The 25,750-nt window shown below is 40.2% G+C and overlaps 1 protein-coding gene across 1 annotated transcript in view; it reads left to right on the top strand.

The window, feature by feature from the left end:
* The window catches only part of LOC132818669 (uridine-cytidine kinase 2), a 47,972-nt gene extending 22,554 nt beyond the window's left edge, over window positions 1-25,418 (top strand). Inside the window, exons 5-7 of the mRNA XM_060829692.1 lie at window positions 2,590-2,687; window positions 22,197-22,245; window positions 25,118-25,418. Coding sequence (XP_060685675.1) covers window positions 2,590-2,687; window positions 22,197-22,245; window positions 25,118-25,254 — 284 coding nt within the window. The 3' untranslated portion in view covers window positions 25,255-25,418. The remainder of the gene's footprint in view (window positions 1-2,589; window positions 2,688-22,196; window positions 22,246-25,117) is intronic.
* The last annotated feature ends 332 nt before the right edge of the window (window positions 25,419-25,750 follow it).

Here is a 25,750-nt window from a genome sequence, read left to right as displayed (position 1 = left end):
ACATGACATATTCCACACAGACATTTTCCCCGCGTCTGTGTGCATTTCCTCTGGGTGCTCTGGTTTCCTCCCACATTCCAAAGATATGCAGATTAGTTGAACTTGTTAAATTGCCTGTAGTGTTAGGTGCATTAGTCAGGGGTAAGTGTAGGGAAATGTTTCTGAGTGGGTTACTTTTCGGAGGGTCAGTATGGACTTGTTAAGCCAAATGGCCTGTTTCCATACTGTAGGGGATTAATCAAAACATCTTATTTACCACCAGGGTAGCCTACAGCCCAGAGGACACAGCATTTGAGTTCACCAATTTCAGATAACCTCCCCACCCATTCCCTGACTCCCTCTCCAGCCCCACTTCCTTCTTTCATTCGACCTACTGACCCTTCCTTTCAGCCACCAACCAGATTCATTCTTCCCATCGACCAAGCAGGTCGTACCCACTACCTGTGTTCATCTATGACTACCTCATCATTCCGACCCTATTTTCCCCATCCCGCTTATCTGCAACTCCCCCTACCCCACCTTTACTCTTGAAGAGGGGTTATACCCGAAACATTGACTTCTAATGTTACCTGACTTGCTGTGTTTTTCCAGTCTTCTGCCTGTCTACTTTGAATTCCAGCATCTGCAGTTCTTATCTCTAACCCGTCTTCTTGGCAGTATACCATCAATCTGGATCCCGTGCATCTGTAGTTGTTTTCTTGTGAGCTTTGACCTTTTTTACAAAGTTTGAAATGACTTACCTGGCTTCCAAGTTTGGATTATTAGTCATACAGCATGTAACGAGACCCTTTGGTCCATTGAGTCTGTGCCAACTTATATATGCAAATACAACTTGCCAGTACTTGACGCATAGCCTTGAAAGTTATGACATTTCAAGTGCTCATCCACATACCTTTTTAAAGTTTGAGGTCTCCTGCCTATACTCGCCTTCCCAGGCAGTACATTCCGACTCTTACTACCCTCAAGATGAAAAACATTGTTCCTCATGGTAAGTGGCTAAGTGGTTAGCACTGTTCCCTCACACCGCAAGGGGCCCAGTTTGATGTTGATTCCAGACTCGGTTAACTGTCCCATGGTGTTTGCACACTCTCCCTATGTCTATGTGGTTTTCCTCCAGGTGCTCCAGTTTTCTCCCACAGTCCAAAGCTGTGCAGGTTAGGTGGGTTGGCTGTGCTAAATTACTGCATTGTATCCAGGGATGTGTACATGTGGAGGGTTAGCCATGGGAAATGTAGCATTACGGGGGTAGGGTGGAGGGGGTGGTTTTGGATGGGAGGCTGTTCAGAGGATCGCTATGGACTTGATGGGCTGAATGGCTTGCTTCCACACTGTGTTGTTTCTATGAAATCTCCTCTAAAACCTCCTGCCCTTCACCCTTAAAAAATATTCCTTAACTGAGGGAACAAGCCGCGTCCTATTCACTTTGTCCCTCATAATCTTACATACCTCAATTCAGCTCTCCCTCTCCAACCCAGTCTTCTCTACACTGATGAAAACAATACAAGCCTGTCCAACCTGTCTTTTGTAGCTAAAATGCCCCAAAAAAGGCAACATCCTGGTGAAGTTGACAATGTTTTATTGTATACAGTAAAACTGTAGACACAACAATTACTGGAATAAAGCATGAAGGATGAAGATATGACTATATAGTGAATGCTGAGTGACAGTGGATTCTGAGCTTTGGACTATTGTTGCAAAGATAAATTAACACAAGGTACATTATTTAGACCTTTTTATAGACTTAAGTTCTGATGCTTCCTGAAATAATTGAGTGTCTCATGCGCAGCCTGTACAATTTTCAACTTTATATAGTTTTTTTGTTATTTTTGCTTCTAAGTTTCAACAATCTGCTATCTACTTTTTGAACAATACTAGTTTTGATTCTTCATATTCCTGCAGACATGAAAATTTTGTTTTCTGTTCTAAGAAGAAACTCTCCTGTTTGTGGTATTCCTTCACTGGAGTTTAAAAGTTGAACTTTACTAAAATATTGCCTGATGTCATTTTGACAAGTCTCATAGAGTGTCAGTATATGTTTGTCATGTGGTTTGCTAAATCAAGTGGCTTGTTTGCATAAATACTATTTATTAAAGTCTTTAGATTTACACTTGCACCTTGATTTCAATGCTGAAAGAACTGAAAATGGAGAAGCCATACTGCAGAACTGTTGATTCTATTTCAAAATACGTTGATATTTTAGGGATAAACTTCTGTAATTGAATACATTAGAAATGAGAATGGTGAATATTGATATTTGCATATGGTATAGTTGGTTATTATTTCTGGACCTCTCTTGTCTCAATATTTGTACTGCAATACATTATGAAACCTGTATGCAACTTCTTAAATGTATGCATGTTGATCTTTTACTCTAAATCGCTATATGTTAAATTGTTTACAACAATTACTTATTTATACTGCTAGCAGATTGAAACAGTTGTGAGACGTTTATATCTTAGGTTAATAAATAAGAACGTGAATACAAAATTATGGAAGTATTTTTGTTTTAAAAATGATGATTTTTAAAGTTAATGTTTCTGTAAATTCTCAGTTTGCAACTCCTCAGTAAGAAGTCTCTGTTTGTTTCAGTATTAAGAGACATCAGTGAAAGACAACGGGACCTGGAACAAATTTTAACACAGTATATAACATTTGTGAAGCCAGCTTTTGAAGAATTCTGTCTCCCAGTAAGTATAACACGGCCATAAATGTATTGAGTTCATACTCGCAACTGTGGGTCCTCCCATTTCCCTTTTTCCCTTATTCCAATATGGATGAGTCCTGCTTGGTTAATTTGTGGCTTTTACTGGACATATCATGTTTCATTTCTGTTGCTGAAGCTGTTATGACTGAGAAATAATTTACTGAGCTAGGAGGTGACATTTGTAAGTGAAATGAGTTTTTTAAATTTGATTTTGGAGAAATTCTGTAAAAATATAATTGCATTTGTTAAACTATATGGAGCTGGAAATAGTTGAAATAATTTAACAATAAGGTAAAATAATTTGCAGTTGTAATAATCAAGTCATTGTAACTACCAGGTTGTGAAATATTTAATGCTATCTTTAGATGTACTGTCAGTCCTAATTCAATAGTTTCACACACAGTCATAGAAATGTACAGCACTGAAACCAATCCTTTGGTCCAACTCATTCACGCTGACCAGATGTCCTAAATGTTTAAAAGTATATATATTTTATTGGAAAAATAGATGTTTTAATATTACAACAAGTACAAAACAATACAAAGAAAAATAACCCAAGTAAAAAAAATCCCAACCACACCCCCCCATGTATAAATGTATAAACATATACAGAAAACTATATAGAGTAATAAGAACCCAAACTGGTTATATAACTAAATAAATAAAGAACCAGCAACAAACTAATAAATAGTAATAACTCAGCCCAGCCAAACAAAATGCTCATACATTCACAGTTCCTCCTCCCTGGATATTGGACTCCTAAAACACAATCATTATGGCTATATAAAAGCCCTTGTTAGTGTGGCAGATAAACCTGTGTCAAGATACTCCAACAAGGTCTTATAAAAATTCTCAGTTTTGTGGTGTACCATATTTGTGAGAAAATCCAGGGGAATATGCTCCATAACAATCTTCTGCCAATCCGACAAGCCTGGGGAGTGTGGTTTCAGATATCCAGCCTAGCAAGATATCCTTTCTTGCGCAGAACATGAGAATATTGAAAAGCTTTTTCTTATGCACGTCTGCAGGAAATACAGTGGGCAGGCCCAAAAGGAGAGAGATAGGGTCCTTCTCCACCCTTACACCCAAAGTCCTCTCCATTGCGCCCGTCACAGCCCTCCAACATGTTTGAAGCCTATAGCAAGACCAGAGGCAATGGGTTAGAGTGCCCGTACAGTCCTTGCACTTGGCACATGCTGAAGATACCCCTGGTTTAAATTTTGACAAACAATCCCAAGCCAAGTGGACCCTGTGGAGAATCTTCAACTGTAAAGCATGTGTCCAATTGCACATTGATATCTTCCTTGCATTCTCCCAAATATCCTCCCATGTCTCCTGAGGTAACTTCACCCAGCTGTCTCTCCCACATCCTGCAGAGTCACTCAAAATAGGTGAGCACTTCGGGGACAGTGACCACAACTCGGTGACTTTTACTTTAGTGATGGAGAGGGATAATTGTGCGCCGCAGGGCAAGAGCTATAGCTGGGGGCAGGGAAATTATGATGCAGTGAGGCATGACTTAGGATGTGTGGATTGGAAAAACAGGCTTCAAGAGAAGAACACTAATGAGATGTGGGGATTGTTCAAGGAGCAGCTACTGCGTGTCCTCGATAGGTATGTACCAGTCAGGCATGGTGTAAAGGGCCTTGTGAGGCAGCCGTGGTTTAGTAAGGAATTGGAGTCCCTTGTGAAAGGGAAGAAGGCGGCATATGTAAAGATGAGGCGTGAAGGTTCAGTAGGGGCGATTGAGAGTTATAAGGTAGCCAGGAAGGAGCTAAAGAGGGAGCTAAGAGAAGCGAGAAGGGGACATGAAAAGTCTTTAGCTGGTAGGATTAGGGAAAACCCAAAGGCTTTCTATAGGTATGTCAAGAATAAAAAGATGACTAGGGTAGGTATCGGTCCAGTCAAGGATAGTAGTGGGAAGTTGTGTGTGGAGGCGGAGGAGATTGGAGAGACATTAAATCAGTACTTTTCATCAGTATTCACTCAGGAACTGGACACTGTTGCTGATGTGAATATGGAATCACAATTAATTAGAATGGATGCCCTGGAAATATGCAGGGAAGAGGTTTTGGGAATATTGGAAAGGATGAATATAGATAAGTCTCCTGGGCCTGATGGCATTTACCCCAGGATCCTATGGGAAGCTAGGGAGGAGATAGCAGAGCCATTGGCCTGGATTTTTATGTCGTCGTTGTCAACGGGAATAGTACCAGAGGACTGGAGGATAGCGAATGTGGTCCCATTGTTCAAGAAAGGGAGTAGGGATAGCCCGAGTAACTATAGGCCAGTGAGTCTGACTTCAGTGGTGGGCAAAGTCTTAGAGAGAATGGTAAGGGATAAGATTTATGAACATCTGGGTAGGAATAACGTGATCAGGGATAGCCAGCATGGTTTTGTGAAGGGCAGGTCGTGCCTCACAAACCTTATTGAGTTCTTTGAGAAGGTGACCAAGGAAGTGGATGAGGGTAAAGCAGTAGATGTTGTGTATATGGATTTTAGTAAGGCGTTCGATAAGGTTCCCCATGGTAGGCTAATGCTAAAACTTCGGAGGTATGGCATTGAGGATACATTAGAGGTTTGGATTAGGAATTGGCTGGCTGGAAGGAGACAGAGGGTAGTAGTTGATGGATTATGTTCATCTTGGAGCGCAGTTACTAGCGGTGTACCACAAGGATCTGTTTTGGGACCATTGCTTTTTGTTATCTTTATAAATGATCTAGAGGAAGGACTTGAAAGCTGGGTAAGCAAGTTTGCGGATGACACAAAAGTCGGTGGAGTTGTGGATAGTGAGGAAGGAAGTGGTAGGTTACAGCGGGATATAGATAAGTTGCAGAGCTGGGCGGAAATGTGGCAAATGGAATTCAATGTAGCTAAGTGCGAAGTCGTTCACTTTGGTAGGAATAACAAGATGATGGATTACTGGGCTAATGGTAGGCTACTTGGTAGTGTGGATGAGCAGAGGGATCTTGGTGTCCATGTACACAGATCTCTGAAAGTTGCCACCCAGGTAAATAGTGCTGTGAGGAAGGCATATGGAGTACTGGGCTTTATTGGCAGAGGAATTGAGTTCCGGAGTCCTGAGGTCATGTTGCAGTTGTATAAGACTCTGGTGCGGCCTCATCTGGAGTATTGTGTGCAGTTTTGGTCGCCATACTATAGGAAGGATGTGGAAGCTTTAGAACGAGTGCAGAGGAGGTTTACCAGGATGTTGCCTGGAATGGTAGGAAAATCTTATGAGGAAAGGCTGAGGCACTTGGGGCTGTTCTCATTGGAGAAGAGAAGGTTTAGGGGAGATCTGATAGAAGTGTATAAGATGATTAGGGGTTTAGATAGGGTAGATACTAAGAACCTTTTACAGCTAATGGAGTCAGGTGTTACTAGGGGACATAGCTTTAAATTAAGGGGTGGTAGGTATAGGACAGATGTTAGGGGTAGATTCTTCACACAGCGGGTTGTGAGTTCATGGAATGCCCTGCCCGTATCAGTGGTGAACTCTCCTTCTTTATGGTCATTTAAGCGGGCATTGGATAGGCATTTGGAAGTTATTGGGCTAGTATAGGTTTAGATTTTTTTTTTTTAGATTTGACTTACAGTGTGGAAACAGGCCCTTCGGCCCAACAAGTCCACACCGACCCGCCGAAGCGCAACCCACCCATACCCCTACATTTACCCCTTACCTAACACTACGGGCAATTTAGCATGGCCAATTCACCTGACCCGCACATCTTTGGACTGTGGGAGGAAACCGGAGCACCCGGAGGAAACCCACGCAGACACGGGGAGAACGTGCAAACTCCACACAGTCAGTCGCCTGAGTCGGGAATTGAACCCGGGTCTACAGGCGCTGTGAGGCAGCAGTGCTAACCCACTGTGCCACCGTGCCGCCCGCTAAGGCGGTTAGGTAGGATTCGGTCGGCGCAACATCGAGGGCCGAAGGGCCTGTACTGCGCTGTATCCTTCTATGTTCTATGTTCTATGTAAACACATCTGAGGGGGCAACCCCCCCCAATTGATGATCTAAAGTACTGAGAGAAAGTGTACTCTTAGCCCTTAGTAACCCCTCTCTATGTCAGATTTGTAGAGATCAGTCAAAAGTGTAGTCTTTTTTTTGAATAAAATCCCTAACTTGAAAAAATTGAAAGAGATCTCTATTAGATAATTCGCACTTCCGTACTAACTGATCGAAGGACATCATTACGTCTCCCTCAGATAAATTGCCCATGCAAGACACACCCCTAGCTGCCCAATGTTTAAATCCTGAATCTGTCATCCCCATACCCGGCATACCCATTAAAGGTGTAAACAAAGATGTTTTGCCAATATTGCCTTCCCTCTGCTGAATTGCCCTCCATGCTTTAACAGTATTGATAACTATTGGGTTATGGCAATATTCCCTAACTGTTCTCATTTTGTACAAAAACAGCAAACCAGTAATGGGGCACCTTGCCTGGGAGACTTCGATATCTAGCCATATTGAAAGAGGATCCCCACAACTCCAAGCATTCACATTAGACAAAAACTAGCTTAGTCGGTAATTTTTAATGTCTGGAAGGTGTACTCCCCCCAATCTGTGAGGCAGTTGCCGATAAGCTAATTTAATGAGGGGCCACTTACAATGCCAAATAAAAGAGTGGAATCAGCCATTTATCCTCCTCAGTGATTGCTTATTGGAAATCGGGGGTTGGGGGGTCATCTGTATAGGGTATAGCAAACGGGGGAGAATATTCATCTTAATAAGCACTATCCGACCCAACCATGAAACTGGAAATGCCTCCCATCTTTGAAGATCTTGTTTAATTTTATCAATAATTGGATAAAATTGGCTTTGAACAGCCAATCCAGAATTGGAGTAATGTATATGCCCAGATACACACAACCCCCCTGTGGCCACCTAAATGGGAATCTATAGTTGCCCTCAAGACCTAGCTCCTTTGTAAGACCATCCATTGGCATAGCCTCTGATTTCGCAAAACCAAGTTTGTACCCTGAGAAAGCGTCAAAGGGCGAATGCGTTGTGTCAGGCAAGGCACTGAAACCGCTGGATTTGTCAAAAAAACTAGGACATCATCTGCATACAACGAAATCTTATGTAACTTTGACCCCATTTCTGGAGCTGATATATTGGGATCCCCACGAATGGCCTCTGCCAATGGTTCAATCACCACTATAAAAAAGCAGTGGTGAAAGGGGACAGTCGTGTTGGCTGCCCCTAAAAATATTAAAATTGCTTGATCTTACCCCGTTGGTGATAATTGCTGCGAGAGGGCCAGCGTAGAGAACCTTTACCGATCTTATAAAGACTTTGGCCAAAACAAACCGTTCCAGAGTATAGAAAAGGTATGGCCACTCAACTTGGTCAAATGCCTTCTCTGCATCTAGAGAAAACTCCTATCCATATATTGACTGTTGTTGGCATACTTGAATTACATTAAGCAGCCTTCTAACATTATTGAACGATCTGTGGCCCTTTATGAAGTCTGTCTGATCTTCTTTAATAATAGAAGGTAAAACAGTCTCCATCTTTAATGTGAGAGTCTTAGACAGGATTTTAAAGTCCACATTTAAGAGCGAGATGGGCCTGTACTAAACACAATCTTTCGGGTCCTTTCCTTTTTTTAAGGATAAGTGAAATATTGGCCTCTGTCAGAGGTAGTGGGAGACAGTCATGACTGTATGAATAATTAAACATATATTGAGCATCGGGCCTGATATTTTACTTCTAAATTCCTTATAGAATTCACTGGGAAGTCCATCAGGACCGGGCGCCTTTCCATTCTGAAGCTGCCTCACAGCTTCCTGCACTTCTTGCTCTGATAAGGGGGCATTGAGAAAGGACTCTTGTTCGGGATTCACCCGGGAGCTTCAGATCATTAAAAAAAAATTCCATTTTGGCCTGCCCCTCCTCACAATCCTCTGATTGGTATAACTTACGAGTAAAATCTCTGGAATGCCACATTAATCGTTTTAAAATCACAAGTAATGGCTTGTGGGGCGCTCTTTTTTTCCTGGTAAGATGTGCTAAGTATTTGCCTGGCTTGTCACCATGCTCCTATAGCCTTTGCTTTTCAAAAGCCAGCTCCTTCTTTGCCATCTGCACGAACACGGAATTTAGTGCAGACCGCAGTGCCGTACTCCTCTGTAGTTTGAAGATCTGTCAAAATAGGCCTTCTCGGCTGCCTTCAACCGTGCTTCAAGGAGATGTTGCTGCTCACCCTTCTGCCACTTCCTACTCGTGGAAAATGAAATAACTAACCCCCAGCACAGGCTTTGGCAGTTTCCCAGAGGAATGAACTACCAATCAAGCCTAGGTTGATGTCTAGGAACATCTGAAATTCCTAGAGAAGTACGCCACAAACTTATTATCCTTGAGGATAAAGGGATCCATTCGCCAATACCTTGAACCCATTGTAACATTCTTAATCTTAAACGTAAGGTACCCTGGAGCATGATCAGAGATGGTAATATTATCAATGGTACAAGATGTCATCAAATCTAGGGTTACTGCATGGGTCAAAAAAAAACAATCCTCGTGTGACATCTGTGTGGACTGGAGACTAACGTGAAATCCCTACCTATAGGGTAGAGACACCTCCAGACGTCCACCGTACCTAACTCCCCACACAGATCCACTAACTGTTCAGTTTGTACAGAGGATATCAAGGTACCTTTGGGCAACCTGTCTACTGTGGGATCCATGAGACAGTTAAAATCTCCCCCTAGAATGATGTGCCAGGACTCGAGACTTATCAGTTTAGAAAAAAATGTCTACCAAAAATCTAAGGGGATGAGCTGGAGGGCAATGAACATTTAAAACACCATATTCTTCACCACTTATGAAGGTTTTAAGAATTACAAATCTTTAACACACACTAACAACTTCAATGGGAGATTCTTCCTAACCAATATAGCCACTCCCCTACTTCTGGTATTAAATGATGAAAATAAACTCCGTCAAAGCCATTCTGCTGTAATTTCAGATGCTCCTTGTCATCCAAGTGTGTCTCCTGTAACAAAGCAATATCCACCTTCTCCTTTCTAAGACTCAAGAATACCTTCTTCCTCTTAATTAGGAGTGACTTCCCTTGACATTCCACGTCAACCATTTACTCAAGTCATTTGCCATCACCTTCTGCAATAACATTTAACTTCCAGAGATGAGGAACCCAAACCACAAATCGCTGAGCCTTAGTATCACGTGATCTACCAAATATAAAAACTACATAAACTAAAGCCACTACATTTAACAAATCTCTAAAACCATTAAAAATGAAAAACAATGAGAACCAAAAAACAAACGAACATATAAAGCGCCAACAGCGCTGAGTAGGGGAACTCATCCCCTGCCCAGAGGGGGCAACTACCCATAAGTAGGCATCTAACCATTCACTACTCTCAGCTAGAGCTGCACTGCAAACACAAGCAGAAAAGAGTAAACATCCAATGAATACCAACGTGAATTTAAAAAAAGGGGAATAATACCCCATACATTCTTTGGTATATCCTAACTTGGAAATTTAAAATGTACATCTCAACCGCCGCCAAACATTATTATTATCAATAGAAGGAAAACAAAAGAAAACTAAAGTTCCAATCGGACTTGCTCTGTTTCTTTTACAAAACCATAAACACATACCCAAACAACACTATTTATACATACCAAAATTGTTCATGTTTGGTTAATTTGTCCACAAAGTCTCTTGCCTTTTCCGACATGTCAAAGAGATGTATGGATCCATCTAAGATGATCCGCCGGATATCTCAGGGAGTACTGAATCCCAAGTTCACTCGGTCTTCTCTTGACAGTATCATAAGATTTTCATTTCTGGATCACTGCTGCTGAGAAGTCCTGAAAGAACATGGCCTTAGAGCTCTCGTAAATTAGGGCCTTCGGATCCTTCCCCTGGACTCTGGAAGCCTCCGTGACACTCTCCTTATCCGGTAATGATGGAACCGCATTAGGAGAGGACAAGGATGTTGACCCAAACCCAATCTCCACACTGCAACTCTGTGAGCCCTCTCTATCTTCAATCCTCTCATACCAGCCTCCAAGTCGAGGAATTTTGGCAGCCAATCCTCAACAAATTCCGCAGGCCACTCATCTTCCTTACCCTCAGGCAGACCGATGATCTGGATGATTTTTTTTTCTCCTGCCCCTGTTCTCAAGATCATCCACTTGGTCATGCAAATTACGGACCTGCATCCCCAGCGATTGGATCCTATCCTTGGATTAACTGGCATTAGCTTCCCCCACTGTGACCTTGTGCTCCACCTCATCCGTCCTCTTCTCCAGGTCTCCCAGCTGCTGCTAATGCTTCTGCAGCATTAGAGAGATTGGAGCCAGCTTCTCTTCAATCTGTGTCCCCAGCATCTCATTCACCAGGGCCTGGAAAGTAATTGACTCTGAGGATCCTGCAGGCTGAGCTGCAGACCTGGCCTCAGATACTCCTCCTCCCTTTTTTGGCATCTCTGGACGGCTGCAAGTGCAGGTAAGTTAACTTATAGAATTTTCTTGGGACTTCACAATCTTTCCAGAGTCCCAAGATATCGCGATGGTCTGGCTTGGGCGGATTGAATGTTCATCTCGTTTCTGCTGCAATGAGGAGCTCTGCAGTGCGATCTTCTTAGATCTCTGCCATCTTGGATTCCCCCTAAATTAATCGAGTCCCATTTGCCAGCACTTGCCCCATAATCCTCTAAATCCTTCCTAGTCATATACCCATTCAGATCCATTTTAAATGTTGTCGTTGTACCGGTGTCCACCCACGTCCTCTGGCAGCTCATTCCATACACGCACCAGTTATACAGCATATATGTACCACCCTTTGCATGAAAATGTTGCCCCTTAGGTCCCTTAAATCTTTCTGCTCACACCTAAAAGTATGCCGTCTAGTTTTGTACTCCCTTACCCCAGGGAAAAGACCTTGTCTATTTACTCTATCCATGCCCCTCATGATTTTATAAATCTCTATAACGTCAACCCTCAGCCTTCGACACTCCAGTCTATTCAGCCTCTCCCTATAGCTGAAACACTCCAAACCTGACAATATCCTCGTGAATCTTTTCTGAACCTTTCAAGTTTCACAACATTCTTCCTACAGGAGGGAGACCAGATTTGCACACAATATTTCAAAAGTAGCCCAACTAATGTCCAGTACAGCTGCAACATAACCTCCCAACTCCTATACTTAATGCTGTGGCCAATTAGGGAAAGCATACTAAATGCCTTTATCACTAACTTATCTACCTGTGACTCCACTTTCAAGGAGCTATGAACCTGCAATCCAAGGTCTCTTTGTTCAGCAACACTCCCCAAGACCTTACCGTTAGTGTATAAGTCCTGCCCTAATTTGCCATTCCAAAATGCAGCACCTCATATTTATCTAAATTAAACTCCATCTGACACTCCTCGGTCCATTGGCCCATCTGATCAAGGCCCCATTGTACTCTCCGCTGTTCACTTCACCTCCAATTTTGGTGTTGTTTGCAAATTTACTAACCATACCTCCTATGTTCACATCCAAATCATTCATATAAATGACAAAAAACAGCGGCCCCACACTGATCCTTGTGCACAACACTGGTCATAGGCCTCTAGTTCGAAAAGCAACCCTTCACCACCATCATCTGCCTTCTACCTTCGAGGCAGTTCTGTATCCAAATAGCTAGTTCTCCCTGCATTCCATGTGATTTAAGTTTGCGAACCAGTCTACTATGAAGAACTGTGTCGAATACCTTACCGAAGTCAATATAGATCACGTCCATTGCTCTGCCCTCATCAATCTTCTTCGTTATTAACTTGGTTGAGTTTTTTGAATAAGTCAGAAATGTTTTGCCACATAAAGCCATGTTGACTATCCCTAATCAATCCTTGCCTATCCAAATTACACATCCCTCTGGATTATCATTGGCTACTAAACCTGGCTATGATGGGCCTTGTTGTTTAATAGTAACAGGAATTTGATGGTAAAGAAACCTGAACTTACCATGTAACTTTGAAAATGAGTTGTAATTCTCTTGCATTTTTGATCAATATCTGTGTGATGATTTGATAGACAATGGATGTGGTGTTAACAGTTCTGGATCCCAGGCAAGCCAAGTGGGTTTAATGTGACGGATCGTTTTGATTAAGGATTATTTGACGCCACAAATCATTTTCCTTCCTGGTTAGTGCAGTTGCAATGACTGCTAATGACCTTTTATTCAATCTTTTTGTTGATTAAATCTCGAACATTCTCTTAAATCCAATACTTCTTCAAATTTATTCATAAGCTTCCATGAAATTAAATCTGTTACCCATCCCTGAGATGCATTCATGACACTTCCATGGTCTGAATATCCAAGACACAGCATGTATTTCTGAAAATATATTTTCAGTATTCCATCCAACTTCTCTGGCAGAAGCAGTTAAGAAAATATTTCATGAGCCTTATTCAGATTTGTTTTCAGTTTTGCAGTCTGTGGGCACAATTATTTAACTATATTTGTTTGAAAAATTGGCATGTTACCTGTCTCCATTTAAAACTTGCATTCCCTGGGTTCCAAATCTCGATTGTATTTTTTTGAACCCTGCTCAAAATAGTTTGTAGGCAAATTTGCATGTAGTTTCTTAGATTTGGCTCTGGCAGTAACAATTGTATAGTAGGTTGTGAAAAATCTGGTTTTTGTAACCTGGTGCCCTTGGAAATGTCTAGTACTTAGCCTGGTTGCTAACAAACTTGAGTTAACTGCTTAATTGACCTAGTCCTCATCCTTTTTTGCGACTGATATGAAGTACATTTGGTATGTGCACTTCCTGTCAACCCAATGTAGGTTTGCAGCTAAAAGCATTTTCTTCACATTATTGCTTAATGTCATAAAACATTCTTGTAGTACTGGAGAAAGTCTCCAATGTCACACTCAAATTGTATTATCAGGATTTTGAAGGACTCTACTGTGTGCTGTTTCAATTCCTAATTGGTTCCTGGTTATTCTTTCTGCTTTACATTAAACAATACTTTCAAATCAGTTAGCTAGTGATCACAAGTTCAATGAATGTTCCTTTCAGAGACCTTCCTATGTCCAAAGACTTCCTGAATTTTAAAAAAAATTATCTGCTTTTCTTTATTTGAGCACATCTTACACTCCTGTCAATCTACAGAAATTCTATGACCAGTTGCTGTTCCAAGAAAATAAAATGGTGCCTTTTAGTTTTAGATGAATATAATTTTAAGTTTATAAAATGCTCCATTTATTTTCCAACATCGTTTTCAATATATTCCTGAGTGCATACCTACTTTTCCAAACACTGTGGTAAAATTTGTCAACTTCAATATTTTTGGAATGTAGTCAAAAGTAAATGTACAATTCGCTCATAGTTTTGTCTGTTTATCTGATCATGTTTCCAGGATCTTAAGGTTTATCTGTTCGTGGATTTTCTTTCATGGACATTTTTCTTTCCCCACTTTGCATTCCCAAGGAGTGAGTGAGTGTGTGCGTGTCATTGGAGTCCATTTCTATTCGCACACAATTAGTTTTCTTCACTGATTGGAAATGCAATCATTTACTGCTATCCGCACTGAAAAATGTTGGACTCTCCTATCTATATAACTCAAATAATTAGTGCATAGCTGCTGTGTGGTTTATTTTGTGTGTTGACAACTAATTTCTAATTCACTTCTTTAAATACCACTGTATTGCAATATATCCTTTTTATCTTCTTTCTCAGTTTCACACCCTTTCTAAAAGGATCCCATCTCCCAATGCCATTGTATATATGATGTATGGATATTTGGTACAACATTTCACCTCAATTTTATATGCCATTTCGAAGTTTATAGTTTAATTTTTGCTTTTAAGTTTAAGGAGCTAATTAGCTTGAGTAATTGAATCCATTCGACTCATTTAATATAATGCATCTCACTGGAGTAGCACACTGAAATCAAACCTGTTATTCCATTCTCTAAATCATTTGGAAAGAATGCAGAATTCCAGAATTTCCCTATCATTTAGACCTAGGTTGACACAAGACACAGACCAGGTTTCTGTATGTTATAAGAAAGATTCTAGATGCACATAAACAATGATCAATTGATACAATACTCTACTGCTTTAATTTCTTTACGAACTACCTCTCTCTATATACAGACAGCAAAAAAAATATTGGTGTTATGGTTGAAGGGAAACACTGGGAAGGCAGTTCATTGGTTCACAGGGTCTGGTGAGAAGTCCTTTCTGGTTTGTAAGGATTTGCTGCTCCCTTATTCTCTTTCTGAAGATACTACCCACTTGTTTATAGAAGGTACAGGGTGGCTAGTCCACACACATTACTAGTTAAGATTACTAGCTGCAACTGTGGAGGAAGAAGAGCTGGCTATCTTCAGTTGTGAGATTATTTTTTAAACTGCACAGCAAAATCCCTTCCCAAAAGGTTCAATGGTTTCTGCCAAGACATTTACACACACTGAGCTGTTTGCCTAACTGGGAACTAGTCACACAATTCTTGGCAGGTAGAAGTCCTTTGTCATCAATGATCTGGCATGGCTAACTAGTTAAACAGCTACTTGTTGCCACCCAAAGCTTTATTCATACACAACCCTTGGCTCCAGCTCGTCTGCAAATTAGGCTTCCATACTATTCAGCCAGCAACTATGTAAACAACTCTTATACTGAGTACTTCTGAAAAGTGTAGTGATCCTTCAACAATCCTTTGTTTTTAAACAGTTCTTATTCCATTCCAGTTCACAGTCAAAAACAGAAAAATAAAAAGGTAGTCTTTACAATAGTTGTATATTTTTAAAAATATGTTGTTTAGGCATTCTGTGCTTCCAATGCCCCTGTCAAATCAACTGACATCCTACTATTGAAAGGAAGACTTGACTTTGTAGGTAAAGGTAAAGTCTCCATAGTCCTGTTGAAGCATAGAAATGCTCTATTGTTTAACCCTCAGGTTAAACCTCAGTGAAAGAAAGGTTGGTTAACTCAGCCAGTGCAAGAATTGAACCCATGCTAATGGCACCACTCTGCAGCACAAACTAGTCATCCAGCCAACTAAGCTAACAAACACTCTTTTCATAATGCTGCACACTCCTTAAACACCTCAAAGCCAATGACTTCCAATTTGAAAACTCCTCCCATACCATAACCAGATAGCATACTTATGGGTTTTCAATTTTATGTTAGAATACTTTGAATTGATCCCTTTTAATAAGGGATAGCATTACAGCTGTACTGAGTGAGGATATTCCTAGAAATATATCCACAGATGTGATTTGGGTGAAATGAGGAATAAGAAAGGGATGATCACCTTATTGGGATTGTAAAAACAATGACTGCAGATGCTGGAAACCAGATTCTGGATTAGAGTGGTGCTGGAAAAGCATAGCAGTTCAGGCAGCATCCGAGGAGCAGGAAAATCGACGTTTCGGGCAAAGGCCCTTCGTCAGGAATACAGGCAGAGTGCCTGAAGGGTGGAGAGATAAATGAGAGGAGGGTGGGAGTGGGGAAAATTGGGATTGTATTATCGACCCCCTAATAGTCAGAGGGAACTTGAGAAACAAATTTGTAAGGAGATCTCAGCTATCTGTAAGAATAATAGGTTATGGTAGGGGATTTTAACTTTCCAAACATAGAAAGAGACTGCCATAATGTTAAGGGTTTAGATGGAGAGGAATTTGTTAAGTGTGTCCAAGAAAATTTTCTAATTGAGGATGTGGATGTACCTACTAGAGAAGGTGCAAAACTTGACCTACTCTTGGGAAATAAGTTAGGGCAAGTGACTGAGGTGTCTGTGGGGAGCACTTTGGGGCTAGCAACCATAATTCTATTCGCTTTAAAATAATGATGGGAAAAGGATAGACCAGATCTAAAAGTTGAAGTTCTAAATTGGAGAAAGGCCAATTTTGATGGTATTAGGCAAGAACTTTCAAAAGCTGATTAGACGCAGATGTTCGCAGGTTAAGGGACAGCTGGTAAATGGAGGCCTTCAGAAATGAGATAACGAGAGTCCAGAGAAAGTATGTTCCTGTTCGGGTGAAAGGAAAGGCTGGTAGGTATAGGGAATGCTGGATGACTAAAGAAATTGAGGGTTTGGTTAAGAAAAAGAAGGAAACATATTTCAGGTAGAGACAGGATAGATCAAGTGAATCCTTAGAGGAGTATAAAGGAAGTAGGAGTATAGCGGGAAATCAGGAGGGCAAAAAAGATGACATGAGATAACTTTAGTAAATAGAGTGAAGGAGAATCCAAAGGGTATTTTTACAAATACATTAAGGACAAAAGGGTCACTAGGGAGAGAATAGGGCCCCTCAAAGATCAGCAAGGTGGCCTTTGTGTGGAGCCGCAGGAGATGGGAAAGATACTGAATGAGTATTTTCCATCAGTATTTACTGTGGAAAAGGACATGGAAGTTATTCAAATGTAGGGAAATAGATGGTGACATTTTGAAAAATGTCCATATTACAGAAGTGGAAGTGCTGGATATCTTGAAACGCATAAAAGTGGATAAATCCCCAGGACCTGATCAGGTGTACCTTACAACTCTGTGGGAAGCTAGGGAAGTGATTGCTGGGCCTCTTACTGAGATATTTGTATCAGCGATAGTCACAGGTGAGGTGCTAGAAGACTGGTGGTTGGCTAACATCGTGCTACTGTTTAAGAAAGGAGGAAAGGACAAGCCAGGGAGCTATTAATCAGTGAGCCTGATGTCAGTGGTGGGCAAGTTGTTGGAGGAAATCCTGAAGGATAGGATGCACATGTATTTGTAAAGGCAAGGACTGATTACAGATAGTCAACATGGCTTTGTGCATGGGATATCATGTCTCACAAACTTGATTGAGATTTTTGAAGAAGTAACAAAGAGGATTGATGAGGGCAGAGCGGTGGACGTGATCTGTATGGATTTCAGTAAGGTGTTTGACACGGTTCCCCATGGGAGACTGGATAGCAAGGTTAGATCTCATGGAACACAGGGAGAACTAGCCATTTGGATACAGAACTAGCTCAAAGGTGGGTGGTGGTGGAGGGTTGTTTTTCAGACTGGAGGCCTATGACCAGTGGAGTGCCACAAGGATTGGTGCTAGGTCCACTACTTTTTGTCATTTATATAAATGATTTGGATGTGAGCATAAGAGGTATAGTTAGTAAGTTTGCAGATGACATCAAAATTGGAGGTGTAGTAGACAGTGAAGAAAGTTACCTCTGATTACAACAGGATCTTGATCAGATGGGCTAATAAGTGGCAGATGGAGTTTAATTTAGATAAATGTGAGGTACTGCATTTTGGAAAGCAAATCTTAGCAGGACTTATACACTTAATGGTAAGGTCCTGGGGAGTGTTGCTGAACAAAGAACCTTGGTGTGCAGGTTCATAGCTCCCTGAAAGTGGAGTCGCAGGTAGATAGGATAGTGAAGAAGGCTTTCCTTTATTGGTCAGAGTATTGAGTACAGGAGTTGGGAGGTTAAATTGCGGCTGTACAGGACGTTGGTTAGGCTACTGTTGGAATATTGCGTGAATTCTGGTCTCCTTCATATCAGAAAGATGTTGTGAAACTTGAAAGGGTTCAGAAGAGATTTACAAAGTTGTTGCCAGAATTGGAGGATTTGAACTATAGGAAGAGGTTGAATCGGCTTTGGCTGTTTTCCCTGGCGTGTCGGAGGCTGAGGGGTGACCTTCTAGACCTTCCAAAACCATGAAGGGCATGAATAGGATAAATAGACAAAGTGTTTTTTTTCCCTGGGTTGGGGGAGTTCAGAACTAGAGAGCATCGGTTTAGGGTGAGAAGGGAAAGATATAAAAGAGACCTAAGGGGCAAATTTTCCACGCAGAGGGTAGTACATGTATGGAATGAGCTGCCAGAGGAAGTGGTGGAGGCTGGTACAATTGCAACATTTAAAAAGCATCTGGATGGGTATATGAATAGGAAGGGTTTAGTGAGATATGGGCTAGTTGTTGGCAGATGGGACTAGATTGGGTTGGGATATCTGGTCGGCATGGATGAGTTGGACTGAAGGGTCTCTTTCCGTGCTGTACTTCTCTATGACTGTGCCAGCTGGAAGGGCCGTAACCGAAGTGTGATTTAATTGTCTCCAAACTAATTAATAGAATTTAGATTTCAGCAACACACTATTCGATGTTTATGTTCCACAGAGACTCCTCTGACTCTCTTTACTTCAGCTGTATCCTTATGGCTATTTCCTGCTAATCATTTCTCTGTTGTGTATTTACCTAGTTTCCTCCAAATGGATCTTTATTATTCACCTGAACTGCACATCACTGTGAGATAACATTCTAACTGAATAAATTCCTCATTGAATTAAGTGGCTTGTGGCTATTCCATTTTAGATCAACGATGCATGTTTGTAAAATTTAGGGAACGTGTCTATTTTCATTTCAACAATGAATTATATTTAAAAAAAACACAGTTCCATGACGTTTTATGAATGTGTCCTTCTATTATTCCATACATTTTTCAAAAAAAGCAAAATGCATGTTAAGTACATACCCAAAGGAGGTGTGATTGTTATGCCCTTTAACTGTATTTAAGAATAAAAACTGCAAGTGGAGGGAGCTGTGAGAATGATACAATAAGTTCAGTGAACTCTGTCTGAACAGTAATGTAGGCAATAATTTATTAATCTTTCTTATTCATTTCAAGGGAATGTGGATGTCACTGGCTAGGCAGCTATTGATGTCCAATATCAGTTGCCCAGGAAACAGTAGTGATGAGTTGTCTTGTCGAATATCTCCAATCCAGTAGGGTAGGAAATCATAGTGGTTTCATAGTCATACCTCCAATCCTGGAGTTCCAGGATTTGATCCAGTGACAATGAAGGAATGGCAGTACAGTTCAGGATGGTGAATGAATTCAAAAGTAATTTGCAGGAGGTGGTGTTCCTATGCATCTGCTGTTGTACTCCGAGATGGTAGAGATCATCGATTTGGAAGTTGGTGTCTATGAACCTTTTGCAAGTTGATGCAGTGCATTTTGTAGAAGGTTCATCCTGGTGCAAATGTGCTTTGGTGTTGAAGATGGTGGCGGGCGTATCAACCAAACCGGTTGCTCGTTCATGGATAATATCAAATTTCTTGTGTTGTTGGAGCTGCACCTTTTATAGACCGAGTTTTTCATCATACTCCTGACTTGTTCCTTGTAGATTGTGGACATGCATTAAGAAAACAGTAGCCACAGTATTCCTAACCTCTGACCTGCTCATGTAGCCGCCTGTGTATTTATATGATGAGTCCAGTTGAGTTCCTGGCCAAGGTTAACCCCAAAATGTTGATAGTGGAGGATTCAATGCCATTGAATGTCAAGAGGCAATGGTTCTGTCTTGATGGAGATGGAAATTTCAGGCCACTGATCTGCCACAGCTGTTACCTATCATTTATAAGCTCAAACCTGCATGTTTCCGATCTTACATCATATGGAAACAGCCTTTCTTAGTGTCTGAGTTGTGGTGAATGGTACTGAGCATTTTACAGTCATCAAGTATTTCCACTTCTGGCTTTTTGATGCTGAGAAGATCCTTGGACAAAGCAGCTGAAGGTAGTTGGGCCAGGAATACTATCCTGAGAAACCCCTGCAGTGATGTCCTTAGCCAGAGATGATTGATCTCCCACAACTATCTTCCGTTTTGCTAAATATGAATCTAACCAATAGAACGATTTCTCTGATTCCCATTGACTCCAGTTTTGCTAGGGCTTCTTGGTGCCATACTCCGTCAAGTGTGACCTTGGTATCAAGAGAAGTCAGTCTTGACTCATATCCTTGAGTTGAGCTTTTTTCTCATCTACGTTTTGACCAAGGCTGCCATGAAGTCAGGAGCCGAATTCCCCTAGCAACACCCAAGCTGAGCAACAATGAACAGGGAAGATAGCGCTATTAAGCAACAAGTCTATTGATCAGGCTGTAATTGGCCAGGTTGGATTTTTCCTACTTGTAAGCATTGGATAGACCTTGACAATTTTCCACATTGTCGGGAGATGCCATTGTTATAGAATACCGGAACAGCTTAACTTGGGACATGGGCTAATTCTGGGGCAGATCTTCAGTACTACTGTTGGAATGTTATCCAGCCTTTTGCAATATCTAGTGGCTTCAGCCACATCTTGGTATTGCATGGGGTGAATTAAACACAAAGCTCCTGCAATAGCTTTTGTTTCACAGAAGTTCTGTTTGCTAAAGCTGGACTAAATTCTGCTCAAATCCTGTGCTTGGTTTTTTGATTACATTGAAAATATATTGTAGCTTGTGCAGGTTTAGAATGTACCTAACGCCTACAAAGTGTCAAATTGAAAAAGAATAAAATGGAACTAGTTTTGCCTATGTGGTTATTTCAGCTATGGTATGGTTAACATTTTGTTTTTTAAAATTAAACTTTATCTTTGCTTTTAAAAGGTGTTAAACTATATTTTTGCTTTTGTCTATTGTTGCTTTTCAAAGACAGCTAATTAAGTACAACGAGAGGGAAAAGACTTGCATAAATGTAGCACTTTTAATCAGCTCTGGAGATCTCAAAGTGTTTCCAAACAAATGATGTATTTTGGAAAGTAAAGTCACTGTAGCAATGGATAAGGTGCAGCAACCTATGTGCACAGGACAGCAGTGTAATGATAACTAGACATTGATATGTTAATTACAGGATAAATATTGGCCAAGACTCTTCCTGTTTTTTTTCTTCCAAATAGTACCATGGGATCTCCTGCTTCCCTCCAAACAGATGGGCCCTCAGTTCAACACCTATATAAAAGGTGGCATCTCTGACAGTGCAGCACTCCCTCCAGTACTGCATTGATGTGTCAACCATAATTTCTGTGCCCAAGCCAGGAGAGTGATGTGAATCTAGAGCCTTGTGATTCAGACGTGCGAAAGCTACCAGCTGAGCTACAGCTGACAACACAACGGAGATGGAGAAGGAAGCTATACTGATGGGTTAGAAGGGGCTCTTATGGCACCCATACTCTGATAGATCAGTTGGGCCAATTGACCTGTTGCTGTGGTGTGGATTTTATGTAACTATAAAAAGAAAAACATAGGTAAAAACTTGAGTACAGTGATTTCTAGAGTTTTATTTATCTAAAGATGTTTATGACATGCCATAGCTCTACTATAAAACTGTATCACATTCAAGAGTGATGTTTGAAAAGTATATTTTAAAAACATATTTAAATGTGTTTCTGTCATGTCCAAGTAACCTGTGTAATTAATGAGTAATACTTCATTTAAGAATTTTAAATAGAATAACTGCAAATAATAATGTTTCATTAAATTCACAGATTGTGGTAAACTGTTTCACTAAAAGCAACAGACACTAGATTCTTCTGTCTAAAGCTCCATTTTAATATCATTCCCAACATACAGTTGCTTGCTTAGTAACTAAGGCTGGTCTTAATTGCCCTTTTACTTTTATTTCTAGTGCATGAATCCACATGTATAAATTTGGGGATCCTCCCTATTTAACCTATTGTGATGTTGTGATACACCACCAAATAAACATTATTTTTTCAAAACAGACTAAAAAGTATGCAGATGTCATCATTCCAAGAGGAGCAGAAAACTTGGGTATGGAGCTTCACATTGCTTATTATACTGTTTATAAATTCCTTCTCCCTTGAAGCAGAATAATAATTTCATTGTTTACTGCTAGCTGTTTGGTGAGATCAGTTATTATGACATGCACCTTTTTTTTTGCTTCCATGATCAGCTCACCTTACTGATTGAACTTGAACTTCTGACATGAATTTAATCATACCTGTATTAGTATTTTAGGAGGGGCATCTTAAAAGAATTGGAAGTGTTCAGATCATTGACTTATGCTAGTGGTATGTGTTAGATAATGATAATGGAAGAAAGTCTCCTTTCCAAATTCCTAATGTATATTAAACTGATACTCCTGGACTGGTATGCAGAGCCGTACAGTAGTGTTTTCTTTTTGTTAGGTTCTTCTCGAGAACCTGTCTATCCATTGACCCAGAAACCTGAAATAGTAGGCCTTGGAACATCAAATGAACGCACTAATTTATATCTATGTCACCCAATCCTAGATACCTCAACCAATGGACTTAAGGAGAAACTACATTATAAATTCCCTTAGTATCTTGTAACTTCAATAGCTTACCTGTGTATAAATGACTGACAGTTCATTTAGGTTTGAAGTCAAATATCAGAGAGGTTGATTGGAATTTTCCAGTCCAACTGCAGACTCCTTTGGCTTATTCTATCAACAGGCCAAGAGGTCAACACTCCAGGAAGAGTTTGAGACCCCCTAACACTACCATTAGTACCTAGCTGGCTATTTATGCAGCTGCTGGTTGGCTGTGTGGAGATTTTACCTTCAACCGCCTCCTTAAGTGGATGATGACCTTGTCCTCTGGGGGCCACTAATTGATCAATTTGGGCAACACCTTGTCAGGTCTTTGCTCTGGGAATAGCATAAGTTCAAGACTTGCATTTCCCCCTCTGACATTTGACCTCAACCAAAATACAAAGTCCTGCTCATTTGTTTCTGAGCTGCTTCATTCTATCTTGCAGTTTATTCTGGGATTCAATGCAACAGCTATTACAATTGATAGTGGCAAACAGTTCTGACTTGATAGGATGCTCAAAACTAATTTAAAAAAAACTTAATGGTGGTTCTTTAACTTACTGAAAAAAGATAGCTTTGATTGTTTAAATCCATAAGTTTACAACATAAAGAACTGAAATACTTGACACTTCATTCCTTCTGACCTTGCCTGCAACAGCACCCCTAATAATAAGTTTAGTAAGATGTGAGCAGGTGATTGAGAAACCCACCTAGATGGATATTATTCATTTCATATACAGTGAAGACAGGTTCCTACATTTGCAATGCCTGAACTACTCCATAACATTGCACAAGAGGTAAATATTGCCATGTTGACCAAATTAAACTTTTCAAATTTAGAATTGGTAAAGTAGTCCAAAGTATAGTTATTAAAAAATTCAAAAATCATAGTTACTTAATGCAGCAGCTTCAGTACTACACGTTGGGAGTCCTCTGCAAATATATCCTGATTTTTCAGAAAATGTTTCACTGTCCAGATCCTTGTTAAAATACTTGTTCTGAATGCTGTTTTTCTCTATATGCAAATGAAGAAAATCAATGCTATAAACTCTTGGTGAACCAAGGACTCCAGTTTAAAAATCTGTAATATCAGGCAAAAATTGAGACCACATTGGTGCAGATTTATGCCTCTCCTGATTGACTTGACTTCAATGGAATCTAAAATCAGGAGAAGTGACTGATCAATTATTGCCATTTTTACTTTAATCGCAACATTTACCCCATTCTCATTTTGCATCTTGTGAAGATAGTGAGTGAATATTTTTATACTATAGCATCAAGCCTTGGGACAGTTCCTGGTGTGCATCCAATCCTGAATTTGCCACTTCTGCTATCTACTTTCCATGTACTGTTTTCTAGTCATTGGACCATACTGAATTTTGTGAAGCAGATGTTAAAATAATAAAGTGGATGTACAGACAAACATTTTGCTGACTGGGAAACAGTCCTGACTTTACAGATTCTGAGTTTGAGCAGAATCCGTAGTTTGTAAGAACATGACGACTTAGGAAACAAGAATGAGACAGAACAGGAATGTATCAACTTTAAATAATTTAGCAGTTTTTGCCAAAGAAATGTTTATAAGGCTGTCAATTGTGTAGCTTTTTAGATTCTGAATTACACAAAGGACGAGCTGTTAGACATTTCTGCACTTATGCAACTTTATCAAAAGCAAATATTGGGATATTAACACTTGAGGTTTATTTAACATTATCAGTGCACTAATAAAAAGTAGTCAAGCCCTCCTCAGTTTTGAGCTTGTTAAAATAGGGCTGAATAATTTACTAGACTAAGATCTGGCTTTTGAATCTGACCAGATAGCAAATTTGAAGCTAATGGAGCACTAATGCTGTTTCTTGGGTGAAAATGTTGTGAAAGTATAGCATCCAACATTCTATTTTATGAAGGAGTAATCTGTGTGGACTGCATATTGCAACTCTGATTTGATTAGGCTGTGTTGATGCTATTTCTCCATTGATCTTGCAGTGCTCACTTTAGCTAGAGCAAGAATTGTACTTTTGCCACTCTTTCATATAGGGTTGTAGTGTGATGTGACTTGAATAGTTTAGCCAATAATCATGTTCCACATGCTTATAACTATTGCATTCCCTCAAGGATTCATTTTATCTCTATCTTCAGCATATCTGAAATTGTAAAATAGAACAAAAAGTACTTTTCAAGTTCTACTTTTTAATTATAAAACTGTTTTAAAGGTTTTAATAGTGGCAAGAGGGAGGGAGTTTCTGGCAGAGGACCTGGTTAACTGTGTATCATTAGGTTGGTTTATATAGTGATATGCAAGTATTAATTCCTGTTTATCTTTAAAATTATTTTAATTCTTCTCTCCAGTTGCCATAAACTTGATAGTGCAACATATCCAAGATCTTCTCAATGGTGGGCTGAGCAAACGTCAGAATGGTTATTTGAATGGCTACACTCTATCATGCAAGAGAGACACATCGGACTCCAACAGCAGACCACACTGACTGAAGGCCAAGCAGTAGAAATCCTCTACTGAAATTTAGCATTGACTTTAAATATTTACTGTTTATGGGAAGGGCAAATTAGTTAAGGCCTTATAATAATTGATCAAAACAAAATTACATTTTTCTTCTGGTGACAATACAACATTTTTCAGCATTTATTTTTGCCAATGCATTACTTTAAAAGAAGTGTGTTCCTTATTAAATGTTTGTGCTTAAGCATATCTGGTAAAGAAATACAATCCAATAATGGAATGCATTTGCATTTTCTTTGGAAATGTAAAAATGAAGGCAAATCTTGCCCTGTTCTGAACATCATTTTGAAAAATAACCGACATGGGAAAGAAATTGAGGAACAGTGTTCACTGTTGCACCTAAGATACAAAAATCTAGGTATTAATGTCTGTGCAGCAATATTTAAGAGGCATGCCATTACTGAATTTCACTGCACTGAAGGGTTTTTAACTTGCTACCCCATGATGTTCCATCGGATTGATTT

This window comes from Hemiscyllium ocellatum, chromosome 9, assembly GCF_020745735.1.
Source record: "Hemiscyllium ocellatum isolate sHemOce1 chromosome 9, sHemOce1.pat.X.cur, whole genome shotgun sequence".
Classification (NCBI taxonomy): Eukaryota; Metazoa; Chordata; class Chondrichthyes; order Orectolobiformes; family Hemiscylliidae; genus Hemiscyllium; species Hemiscyllium ocellatum.
This window is presented reverse-complemented; position numbering and strand designations above follow the sequence as displayed.